Source organism: Culex pipiens, chromosome 3 (genome assembly GCF_016801865.2).
Source record: "Culex pipiens pallens isolate TS chromosome 3, TS_CPP_V2, whole genome shotgun sequence".
Classification (NCBI taxonomy): Eukaryota; Metazoa; Arthropoda; class Insecta; order Diptera; family Culicidae; genus Culex; species Culex pipiens.
Window position 1 is genome coordinate 36,343,429 of NC_068939.1, and position 12,396 is coordinate 36,355,824.

General features: G+C 38.1%; 1 protein-coding gene across 1 annotated transcript; it reads right to left on the reverse strand.

The window, feature by feature from the left end:
* Nucleotides 1-748: 748 nt before the first annotated feature.
* On the reverse strand, nucleotides 749-11,473 carry LOC120427569 (all trans-polyprenyl-diphosphate synthase PDSS2-like). The gene is made up of 4 exons (XM_039592444.2): nucleotides 10,821-11,473; nucleotides 2,011-2,337; nucleotides 1,542-1,951; nucleotides 749-1,481 (listed from the first exon to the last, which is right to left on the reverse strand). Exons 1-4 carry the CDS (start codon nucleotides 11,165-11,167, stop codon nucleotides 1,210-1,212), a joined length of 1,356 nt encoding a protein of 451 aa, XP_039448378.1. The 5' UTR covers nucleotides 11,168-11,473; the 3' UTR covers nucleotides 749-1,209.
* Between the last annotated feature and the right edge of the window lie 923 nt (nucleotides 11,474-12,396).

Consider the following 12,396-nt stretch of genomic DNA (forward strand, 5'->3'; position numbering starts at 1 on the left):
TCTCCGGACTGGCTGGACCGATTTGGACCGTTTTGCTCTCATTCGATCCGTCTTGGGGTCCCACAAGACCCTAGTTAATATTATGAAGTTTAGAAAAGTACTTCAAAAGTTATGCTAAAAAAACGATTTGGCTAGAGTTTGAAATATTATAAAAAGGGTTGTTTATTTGAAAGACCTTTCCAACGCGTTCAAAAGATTGAAGATCTGACAACCCCATCAAAAGTTATGATCACTTAAGTGTTATTTATACACTTTTTTGAGGCCGGATCTCAAATATTTTGATGAAAAAGTTGTCCGGATCTGTCATGCGACCCATCGTTGGATAGGTAATCAAAAGACCTTTCCAACAAGCCGAAAAAATTAAAGATCTGACAACCCCATCAAAAGTTATAAGTACTTTACTGTTTTTAATAAACTTTTTTTGAGGCCGAATCTCAGAAATTTTGATAAAAATATGCGAGGAAGGCACCAACCACCTAAAGGTGGATTAAGTAACGTTTTTTTTCGTGATTCGATTATCCGAAGTGAAATTTCTGCTAGGATAATCGAGTCTGGACTGTACTCCTTCATCGAATAACAAATAAATAAATAAATTATAAAAATCTTGTAAAATAACCATTTTTTTAACTGAAGGCAAAAATCAGAAAAAGACCGCAGTTTCAATCAGCTACGGTACAGTGCCACAGGTCGATTTTGAAACCGTTAACAAAAGCAGTTGTTTTATGAATGGTGTCCAGCGGCTACATACCTTTATTTACGCTGGTTGAGCTCTATCTCTCACTCGCTCTCACACTCTCTTCCTTTATTTACATCACAAATTTCACTCACGACCACACTTCGACATTTCAGATAAGACTAATTTTGAGCACTTTTTAACTAATTATTGATTCTTCTGAATACTGTTCACTGTACGGTTACGTTATAACTTTTCTCCCGTTAGAACTAAACTCGTCCACACTTTTTGACTGCGCTTTGCTCAAAGATTTTTTGCAGGTTTTTAATTTTTACGACACCTTCATTCAACATTCAGCTGTGATGCAACATCATATTTGTTTTGTTTACTTCTGTCACTCACACACGCGCAGGTTTTCTCTCTCCGTACGTCACTTTTCGTTGCACACTCACACTACTTTATTCTCACGCACACCACTACCACGACGACACCTCGCGGCAAATGTTGTAAGCTTTCTTCTCTGTCCAAAACGACCGTTACAGCTCCTGCATGGCCAGGATGATGTTCTGCAGCGCGGTCCGCGCATCCGAAGGTTCTAGCCGGTCCAGAACCGCCATGGCCGCGTGACTGTGCTTCTTCATGAGGTTTTTCGTTCGTTCCAGACCCGGACCGGTGCCGATTGCCTTGTGCAAACTGCTGTAGTCAATTTCTTCGATCGAATTTCGACCTTTTTCGATCTCTGCGTAAATGCTCGGATCGTACTCCAGGTGGAAGAGGACAGGTGCGGAAACGAGACTGAATTGAGATCCTGTTGGGTAAAGACGGGAAAATTAATTAACCGTGAGGATTAAATTTCGCATATGCTTACCTTGAGGTAGATTGCTCAACAGGAATGGCTGCAGATCGATGCAGGCTTGCCACGCCAACGATAAATGCCGTCCAAACAAGTATCCCTGCTTCTGCATCTCTTCGGACCTGCCGGCCAACATCAGTGCCCCTTGGCAACTCTTGCCAAGCAAACTTCCACCCCCTAACACGTGTCGCAAAGACCACTCCTTTTCGGGATGTCCCAAAGCCCGTTCAACATCCATGGACTGAGTGTTGTCCTCAAGGTCACCAAAATCAAGCTCATCCAACCTACAGTCTGGGGACGAAGTACTGACCGCCGTAGAAGGCTTCGAAGGCAGGGGATTGTTCTGCTCGTCTCGATCTCCAATAAAGTTCGACTCGGCAAGATCTCGATAGGCGGATGAAATGAGCAAATTCAAATCTTGGTTCCTAAAATATGCAAAACACAGTCATTCGTATGCTAATTAAAGCGGGAATCCCACACCTACCTCAAGTTAGCCACCTGTTGACTGGCGTTGGCTAGCAGATAGTCTCCACCCAGCAAGGCCATTTTGTTACCGAAGATCATCTCGCTGTCCCCGCTAAGGTCATTGCCGGCGTTGTCCATCGACTGCAGATTAATTATGCCCTGGTGGATCAGATGGGAAGTGCGAATCATTTCGGTTACTTCTGCCAAGGCTCGTTGAGAGTGTAGCACTCCCGCACTTTTGTCCTGATCCATTTCTGGAATGGATGCTGCATGGCCGGCGGCTTTTGAGACCAGCAGCACGATCAGACCCCAAGCTTGTTGGTTTTTATCGTTGTAGACTAGCGTTCTGAAAAAAATAAAAAAAAAACATTTTGCTTTGAATTTAACATTTTTATTTTTTTTTAAATAAATTGTGTAGATTAGGATCTAAGATTATGGTCCTTGAGAATGCTACAAAACGTATAACATCGTCCCTCTAAACTACAACAGCGCACGTTATGGAGGAAGCAAAATATTATAAATCGAGAACACCCATGGGAGATTTGAAAGAAAAGAAGAAAGTTGTGTTTCTCCTTCCTGATTAAGAATATGTTCGATTCAAAATATTCTATCGCTGAAAATGCGTTTTTCTAAAATAAATTGTTTTTCCATATAAAGTACTATGGGAGGAGGCGCAGCGTGGCTAGCGTGGTTCACGAATACAGTCTAGACTCGATTATCAGAATCCGAAGTTATGTATCCGAAGTTCGATTATGCAAAGGTTTGTATGGGACTTCGGATAATCGAATCATGACCAACATTTTTTTTTCTTGCTTCTGCGACCTCATTTTAGTCAAATATAGATCGTTGACTGCCTTCCCTGGGCCTTGTAAAGTCAAGGGGCATGATTTGATCCTAGTGCATTAGTTAAAATTTGGGTATACATTCTTTTTTATAAGCACTCTGGACACCACTTCATGCTACGAGAACTCGCTTTGCCGCAGCCCCAGGGCTTAAGCGTTGACCGGTTAGCTGTCTTCCTGAACTAGGTAGTTCTCCGATAGTGAAAATATCACAATTGCACAAGACACCGCTGCTCCTGTGACTTTTTCACTATCACAATGTGGGATTTAGGTTGGGACTTCAGGATAGTACAATTGTGTTGTTGCTCAGCATTAGCATTTAATATAAATCTGTATTTGATGTTAAAGTTAGTTGCAATTGTTAAGTAAGAGTAATGCTGTCAATAAACTTTGATTGATGCAGAATACTAGAGGGCTTTTGTTAATTTGATTTGGTTAACCGTGGTGGATTTTCTTGAAATAATTCGAACTGTCAAAAATCCACCAAAACATCTACCACATTGATCACACAAAAAACTGTGGTAGAAAAGTATCCACCGGTAGATCCTTTGGTGGATTTTTGACAGTTCGAATTATTTCAAGAAAATCCACAGCGGTTAACCAAATCAAATTAACAAAAGCCCTTAGGCATTCTTTTATGTCAAATTGTCCATAGAGTCTCGATCAATCAATAATGTAATGATATCGAACAAAATTCGTTGATCTGTGGAACTAACGGTTTTCGGATTATGGTTGTATTGACCATTGTTGCGAATCGAGGAACTACGGATCTTTTGACGTAAATGGTCATTTCTTTTTCAAATCGCGATTTCTATCCTATTTGTATATCAGTTCACAAATTTTTATTGTTTTTTTGATAGAAGTAGTACTACAACAGTTAAAGGAACGTTTAGTTTTGAACATTAAGTTTAGAGGATTTTAGATTAAAATTTAGATTTTCAATCCAAAGTAGTTAGCAAATGAATATTTGGACTTAAATGAATAATTGAATAAGTTGGACTTATGAATTACACACAACTGTGCATTTATTCTAGAGTCAGATCCATACAGCGTCAGTGTTTATTTGGTCGAAGTGTACTAATTCATTGGCAGATCTGATTCTAGTTGTAATGTACGACAAGACTACTGACGGACGTGACAGGACGAGGGCCCAGTTTAGAGGTTTCAACATCAACGATGTGCGGCTGGACCACCCTCCCAAAAAAAAAAAAAAAAAAAAAATACACCGCATACATATATATATATATATATATATATATATATATATATATATATATATATATATATATATATATATATATATATATATATATATATATATATATATATAAAATCGCATTTTTTCGAAACTTTTTTCAGAAATGTTCATTTAATTTAGGGTAGCCTATTTTTCCCAGTGAAACCAATACATGCAGCTTGTAGGAAATTTCATGGCGAACATTTTTTCCTCTGAGAAAATGCAATTTCGACACTCCAGAGCCGAGATATTTGAGTTTTAGTGAGGAAAAAAGTGACAATTTTCAAAATTTCTCAGAATTCAGAAGCAAGGCCTACTAATTACACGATGTAGCAAGCATATGTCTCAATGGTCAGGGTATGCTTTTTTATAGTAATTTTGGCCGCTGAATCCGAATCTGAAATCAAATTTCGTGTAAACAGTGATGTTTTGGAGCTACACCCTTTTGGAATGTTATTTGCGTGTTTAAGAGGCAGTTTTTGTAAATATTGATCGGTTTGTTTTAGAAGTCGTATCAAGGTGCTCCGATTTGGATGAAACTTTCAGCGTTTGTTTGTCTGTACATGAGATGAACTCATGCCAAATATGAGCCCTCTACGACAAAGGGAAGTGGGGAAAAAATATAAAAAATCTTAAAATTAAATTGCTCGCATTTTAGTAAAACTTCATCAATTCCCACTCTCTTAGATGCATTCGAAAGGTCTTTTGAAGCACTTCAAAATGGGCCATAGGCATCCAGGATTGGTTTAACTTTTTCTCATAGCTTTTGCAAATTACTGTTAAAATGGTTTTTTTTAAACCTCAATATCTTTTTGCAACAGCCTCCAACACCCATACTCTTTTAGTTCAAAAGATAGGTAATTTCATGGACTATAAGCCTACGGTAATAACTTTTTGGCCAATCACAGTTTTTCTCATAGTTTTTCGATTTTTCTATAACAAACATTTTACAACGTTAGTTATTGTCCTGTAGGCATCCATAGCGGCACTTTTTAGTCTCACTTTTGTCATATTTGAAATCCTCAGAAAATTCAAACTTCAATGCCCGTTTTATCCCACTTCCCTTTGTCGTAGAGGGCTCATATTTGGCATGAGTTCATCTCATGTACAGACAAACAAACGCTGAAAGTTTCATCCAAATCGGAGCACCTTGATACGACTTCTAAAACAAACCGATCAATATTTACAAAAACTGCCTCTTAAACACGCAAATAACATTCCAAAAGGGTGTAGCTCCAAAACATCACTGTTTACACGAAATTTGATTTCAGATTCGGATTCAGCGGCCAAAATTACTATAAAAAAGCATACCCTGACCATTGAGACATATGCTTGCTACATCGTGTAATTAGTAGGCCTTGCTTCTGAATTCTGAGAAATTTTGAAAATTGTCACTTTTTTCCTCACTAAAACTCAAATATCTCGGCTCTGGAGTGTCGAAATTGCATTTTCTCAGAGGAAAAAATGTTCGCCATGAAATTTCCTACAAGCTGCATGTATTGGTTTCACTGGGAAAAATAGGCTACCCTAAATTAAATGAACATTTCTGAAAAAAGTTTCGAAAAAATGCGATTTTTTCGACACAAATCCGCCTGGGAGAGTCCAAAAACTTAAATTTTGGTCCAATATTGATAGTGCATCTTAATCTATGGACAAAAACCTATCGTTTGAAGATAATACACACCTGATCGAAACAGTTTTTGTATTGATTCCAAGCGATTTTAGAAAATTTGTTCAAAAAAGTGACTTTTTTCAGTAAATCGACTAGGGGGTGCGAGAAAGTATTTTATTATTTTTTCTTGTCTAAGAAAACATTGTTCCTAACATCATAATCTATCATTTAAGAAGTGAGCACCTGAAATTCCTCGACATGACCTCAAAATGGGACAGGCTAATATATATAGATCGTTGACTGCCTTAAAAACTAATAAATGTATTTTTTCAACATTTCGTCACCGCCATTTTGGCCGCCATCTTGGATTTAAAATTTCCAAATCACTTTAGATTAGCTTATGGGTCATACTTTTAAGCTCAAGAATAAAATAATGAGACAACGAACAATTTTTTTTTCTTGATTCGATTATCCGAAGTGAAATTTTTCCGCGGCCTTCGGATAATCGAGTCTGGACTATATATGAAAAGGACGAAGGTGTTCAATTTCGAACGCATCAACCGGAAGTTTCAAGAACTATATTCCCAGAAGCTAGCCTGAAAATTTGAGCTCATTTGGTTAAGGTTTAGTTGCTCCAGTTTTGATCTCAAGTTAGAATGGAATTTCAATCAATTTGATTGATTCGTTTTTCACTTTTTACTTTTTAAATCTTCTTCTAGGAAGTTTTACTCAACTCGATAAAATTATTTCGTCTTAGAGATTTCTTATTGGTTTTTGGTCTGGGGAACAACTATGTACAACATCGCAAAGCGCTAGAAATTGATCCCGAAAAGATAAAGGTGTATGTTTTGAAATTTTGCTGAAAAAGTAAACTAAAAAATATCCTGTAACATTTCTGGAACAATTCCTAGCGCTTTGCAATGTTCTACAAAGGGGTTCTTCGCATTAAAATCTATAAGAATCCTAAGTAAAGAAAAAAAAATTCTGAAAAACGCAATTTTCACCGATAGAATATTTTGAAGTGTATATATTCTTAATCAGGAAGGTGAAAAACAACTTTCTACTTATATATCTACCATAGGTGTCCTCAATTTATATTATTTTGCTTCCTCCTTACCTTCACGCAGAAAAATATTTTGTAGAATCAGCCTGTACGAGGTTTGATTCAAACAAATTTTTGTTGAATATAATCAACGCCGATTTTGCGTTGAAACAAACCTTCATTTTCTTAATTCCACAAAAATCTTTTGTTGTTTTGAAAAAGTTGCACCCAACTGGCAGTCGCATGATTGTGATGCATGACGGCATGAAAGTATATCAGAATCTGCATGAAATCTGTCCTCATGCATTTTTTGCGATATAGGAGTATGACATTTTTGCCCGTTACCGACAATTATCGACATTACCTACGGCTTTTTGGTTGTATTTCACAAAAAAAAAACACTTAGCAGAACGAGGATTGAACCACCAACTTCTTGGTTATTGATCCGACACGCTACCACCGCGCCATGGACGCTTGATGAAAAGTAAGTGAAAGAGCACCAACATATGCTTCTCTTTGGAGTGTTGCTCGGGGACGGGCCAGCATTATATGTGTTGGTGAGAACTGCAGATCGCTGAAATTTTTACACGCGGGCAAAAATGATCTACGGGCTTGCTGCAAAAAATGTTATAAAATATGACATTTTCTGCAGCAAATCCAATGTTGCAGATTTTGAGATATATTTTTCCTTTGGGTGTGCTTTGACGTTTAGCGTTGATTCAACAAAAATCTTCGTTTTCAAATCAACAAAACGTTATGCCTTATTTCTCTGCGTGTTGCAGCTACAGAGCATGTCGCAACCAACCAAGATTATTGAAATTCATACAAAAACTTTAAACCTTAAACATATCAAAACTTGCCTACATTTGAGGTGGAATTGATTTTGCCAGTATTTTAGCCTATTAACGTTGTTGGTCTAAAGCATACTAGCTAATCAGTATTTGAAAAATTAGAAACATTATTCTGGAGTTTTTTCAAAGATCCAAAATAAACCAAATTTATTGTACATGCTTAAACTTAAAAAAGATCAATTTATATAAATTTGTATGGCCAAAGTACAAGTATCAACTATTGTTGGCGCCAACGCCAAAGTAGATTTGATTTGCCCAAGAAATGATTTTAATCTCAGAAGAAATAATTTCCATTCGTATGATTTTTCTAACAGTGTCAGGTAGAGTAAATTTGCAAGAATAATCCATCCATTTCCACAGTGTCAGTTAATCCTTCTATTGTTTAAGCACATAACACAACACAAATGTACCCGCACATACACGCCACACATTGAAGAAGGAAAGAAACAATAGCATGTAAATAACCGCATACCAACTCACCATTCGTGTCCTTTCCCTTTCACACATGTTTCATTCATGTATCTCACAGCACACAATAGGCTCAAGGACGCGCAGCGCGCGTCTGAACAGGCAGCTTGCGCAAACAGACCAATAGGAGAGCAGGGAGTAGGGATGAACGAAGTAAATGAATGGGAAGAAGAAGTGGCGTGTACATGGTTTAGGGAAAAAGGATTGCGCACCCGAGAGGAGATTAAATAATAAGAATGTTTTTGCAAAGATGATTCGGGAAGAAATGCCGAAGTTTTATGCTTAAAACCCAATGAATTTGTTAGTCCGTAAGTCAGTTTAAGCTTGTAAATATAGAAGTTAACATCGTGAAACAAGCTGTTTTCTTGCATCCTGGCCAAAGGAGTCCACTGGAAAAAGTCGTCGTGAATACAGTCCACTCGCCGATTGTCGCCTTGAAGCTGTGTTGCACAAGTCTAAGTTGTGTCGTTGGTGAACGCTTGAGTGGCAAATCCGTCCGTCTAGGACAAAACGAAGAGTTTAATTGAAAGCCCACAAGATAGCTGCCACGAAATTCCCCGCAACACAGTCGAAAGGTTGGACAGTCAAAAAGCCCTCCTGGAGCCGGGCCTAGCGCTCCTACAACTATTACTGTTAAAACGGTTGTTAACCAAGATAAAATTTATTATTTATTTTTTCTTAGTGTTTCAACTGAAAAACTAATACATAAATTGGCATGAATAAATGGCAAACAAATTAAAAAATTATAAAGTTAATAAAAAAGTAACTTAAATTTCTTTAATTAGTTATGTAGTTATGCATTCAAATAAAATAATTTTAGAAATAATTTTATTTTCTCAGGAATCTTGCAAATCTTGCCAAGTCAGAATACACATGAAATCCTGACAATAACTTGTTTTGTCATCCAGTTACTTTCCCTCGGTAACACCTACGCCCCCCTGTTGACTCAATGGTTGTGCAATATTTGTTCGCTTTTAATTGCGCTGAGCAAGGCCAAAAAACGCTTCAATTCATAAACTCGAAATAAACCTGCCGCCAAGAGTGACGAACCTGCTGCAGCTGACCCACGCTTCTGCTCAGCTGAGTTGCTGCATTACTCGAATCGATTCATAACCGTCAAGAGGCAAAAACAAAAAAAAATGCTGATGTCGATTTCACATTTGCCAGCAACAATTCCAGGCACGGCTATTTAAATTTCATTTCGAGTGGTCATTATCCAGCTGAAATATTTTTTTGGAGGTTTGCTTTCATTCAGCCTACATTTTTGAGGTGCGTTTTACGCGTGAATCTGAGGCGTATAAATCTGGAGCAACATTTGAAAAGGGCGCATAAGCATTTTGACAGCTAGAACTATTTTGCAAATTCCGAAACAACAGGTAACTATTTAACAAAACTCGCTACGTTAGATGGTAGCTGAGAAGGCCAGCTATTGTTTAACACATCAAGTTTTGTGAAAAAGTTACCTGTTGGCTCGGAATTTGCTAAATAGTTCTGGATGTCAAAATGCTTATCCGCCCTTTTCTCGTGTTGCTCCAGAAATGTTATCGGGTTTTGGTTGGGTTTAAAAAGTGCGCGCTTTTCACTATCGTTCAGTCTTTCTATTATGCTCCTATGAAATTTGTATGCACTATGGACACGTGTCATTTTAAGTCAGAAATTTAAGTTACATTTTAATTTACTGAACTTGTTTAAAGAAGAGTTCTCAAGATCTGACTCTGACAAAAGGGAGGAATGAGAAAATTTTAGATTACGGCATTTGTGGAAGAACCTAAGTTAAATCAAGTACAAATTTCTGGCAAAAAATCAAAAAAAAATTAAATTATTCGCTCTACAGCATTGCCTTGGCGTTCTCGATTGCGAGATTCCTACTCGAAACTAGGTGTCCGAAGGCTTGATTGTTGAGGCAATTGCAAACCTCTTTTTACACCTTAGCTTCCATCCACCCCGGGATTCGAACTGACGACCTTTGGATTGTTAGTCCAACTGCCTACCAGCGACTCCACCGAGGCAGGACCCAGGAAGACGACTCCTACACCTGGACTGAGCTAACGACCTAACCTTTTTTTTTTAGGTTAGTCCGGGACCAACATTTACTTCCCTTCCGACGGAAGGCGTGATCAGACAAATCTCGTCTCGAAAAATGCCACCGGGACCGTCTGGGATCGAACCCAGGCCGACTGGTTGAGAGGCAATCACACTTACCCCTACACCACGGTCCCGACAAAAAATACAAAGGGGAAAATGAGAGGCACCTGACAATACTGTAGAATTTATACTAAACAAATTATAAAAACCTTGAAAAAATAATATTATACTTTGATGTTTAAAATAATTAAACAATTGATATAATGCAATTGGGAAATCATTTCAGAAATTAATCCTCAATTTCATTACATAAAGATTCTAAATATTTTTGATAGTAAAACGGTGAAAACTAAAATTTTGGTTATGTTTTCATCACATTTTTTACGGTTTTTTATGCACCAAATTTTAACTGAGCAAATTTAACTAAACAAAACTAAAATCAAGTTATCAAACATATAAATCATTCTGTAATCAATTGAAGTCAACTTTTTCGCCAACCATAAAACACCCGAACACTTTGCCAATTGGTGTCGAGACTTCAATTTCAATCAGCTTAACTCAATACCAGTCAGTGAAATGTAATAACGATGAACTCACTGCTAGCAATTGTACCCGACCTGGCGTGTGAGCTTCGCGTACCCCCAAAGCGTTGGACGAAAAGAAATTACAGTTTGGACGAAATTGAAACTTACTTTGCCGTTTTCAGCAGTGGATGATTGCTGCCAACCAGTTTACGCAAGTGCAACGCCACATTCGCAATCTCGTCACTGAGCAGCCAGCGCAGGCTCAGGAACGACGTCGGATAACCGACGATCTTCTCCGCCTCACTGACGGCCCGGTTCCAGTCGTGCTTCTGGACCGCCTTGGCCGTGGCCAGTTTTTCCCCCGCGGCCAAACTGGAACTAATCTGGCGCACCGTTTGGATGCGAAACCGTTGCTCTTCAATTGTTCCAGATGTTCCGGACGCCACCCTCAGGGCATGTCCTCCTAGGGCCATCTGCCGCTGAACGCAGAACTTGGCCAACCTACTCAAAGCCATCGCTCAGATCACCTCTCGCACCGTTGACCTCGATACTTTCTCTTCACGGCCTCACACTTGAACACGGCGTTGACCCCGTCGAACGCACTCACTCTTTATTCAAGATTGAACACGTGGCTCAAGAAGCGCGCGCGCAAACTGCTTGCAGACTTGAACTTGGACTAATCAACGCACGACGAACCTCCGCTACGAACCGTCCAGAGGGGAGGCCAAATCAAGACTGGGGGATTCAAACCAGCGCCAGGCCAGAGGCTTGGCCACTCGTCGTTAGAAGCAACTCCACACGCGTGCGGTTTTAGGCAGAGTTGGCAGACTGGCTGGTTTTGGACACGATGAAGACACTGCGAGTCGGGTGGTGGAGTCGAGCAGTCTTAGTCATTTGCATTTTTAATTGATCTTCAAGCTGCTTTAAATACAGGTTTGAGAGAAAAATTGTGTGATATCTGGCTAAATTATCACACAAATTTTTTTTGAGAAAACTTCGGGATAGTCAAAAAACAATTAGTTTCTATGAAAAAGAGTATCATAATGTGAATCATTTTGAATACTCATTGAAAATATAAAAAAAAATCTGTTTAAATAAAAATTTGTTCAAACTCTTTGAATTAATAAAAAAAAACGCAAACATTAAATCTACATAACTTTTTCAAAATGTTAACATATGAAAGCCGTGGTGACATTAATGCAAACATGAGCAAAATTTTTATGTTCAATTATTAGGTTGTGGATAAAGTAAATTACAATTTTGTGTTTGACATTAGAACAATTTTCTGAGATTTCGGTCATTCGATTTTTTTTGTATTTTTTGATCCGGCTGAAACTTTTTTGGTGCCTTCGGTATGCCCAAAGAAGCCATTTTGCATCATTAGTTCGTTCATATAATTTTCCATACAAATTTGGCAGCTGTCCATACAAAAATGATTTGTGAAAATTCAAAAATCTGTATCTTTTGAAGAAATTTTTTGATCGATTTGGAGTCTTCGGCAAAGTTGTGGGTATGGATATGGACTACACTGAAAAAAAGTGATACACGCTAAAAAAATTTTGATGATTTTTAATTTCACTTTTTGTCACTAAAACTTGATTTGCAAAAAAACACTATTTTCATCTTTTTTATTTTTTGATATGTTTTAGAGGGCATTAAATGCCAACTTTTCAGAAATTTCCAGAATGGGCAAAAAATCTTTGACCGAGTTTTGATTTTTTGAATCAATACAGATTTTGGCAGT

What these genes read in the sequence shown, in the direction of transcription:
- LOC120427569 (XM_039592444.2), bottom strand. Translation starts at nt 11,167, where the DNA reads ATGGCTTTGAGTAGGTTGGCCAAGTTCTGCGTTCAGCGGCAGATGGCC. An exon ending in CCACTGCTGAAAACGGCAAA is followed by an intron (nt 2,338 to 10,820) that starts GTAAGTTTCAAT and finishes TATTTTTTTCAG; the next exon opens with AACGCTAGTCTACAACGATA. An exon ending in GTTGAGCAATCTACCTCAAG is followed by an intron (nt 1,482 to 1,541) that starts GTAAGCATATGC and finishes TTTACCCAACAG; the next exon opens with GATCTCAATTCAGTCTCGTT.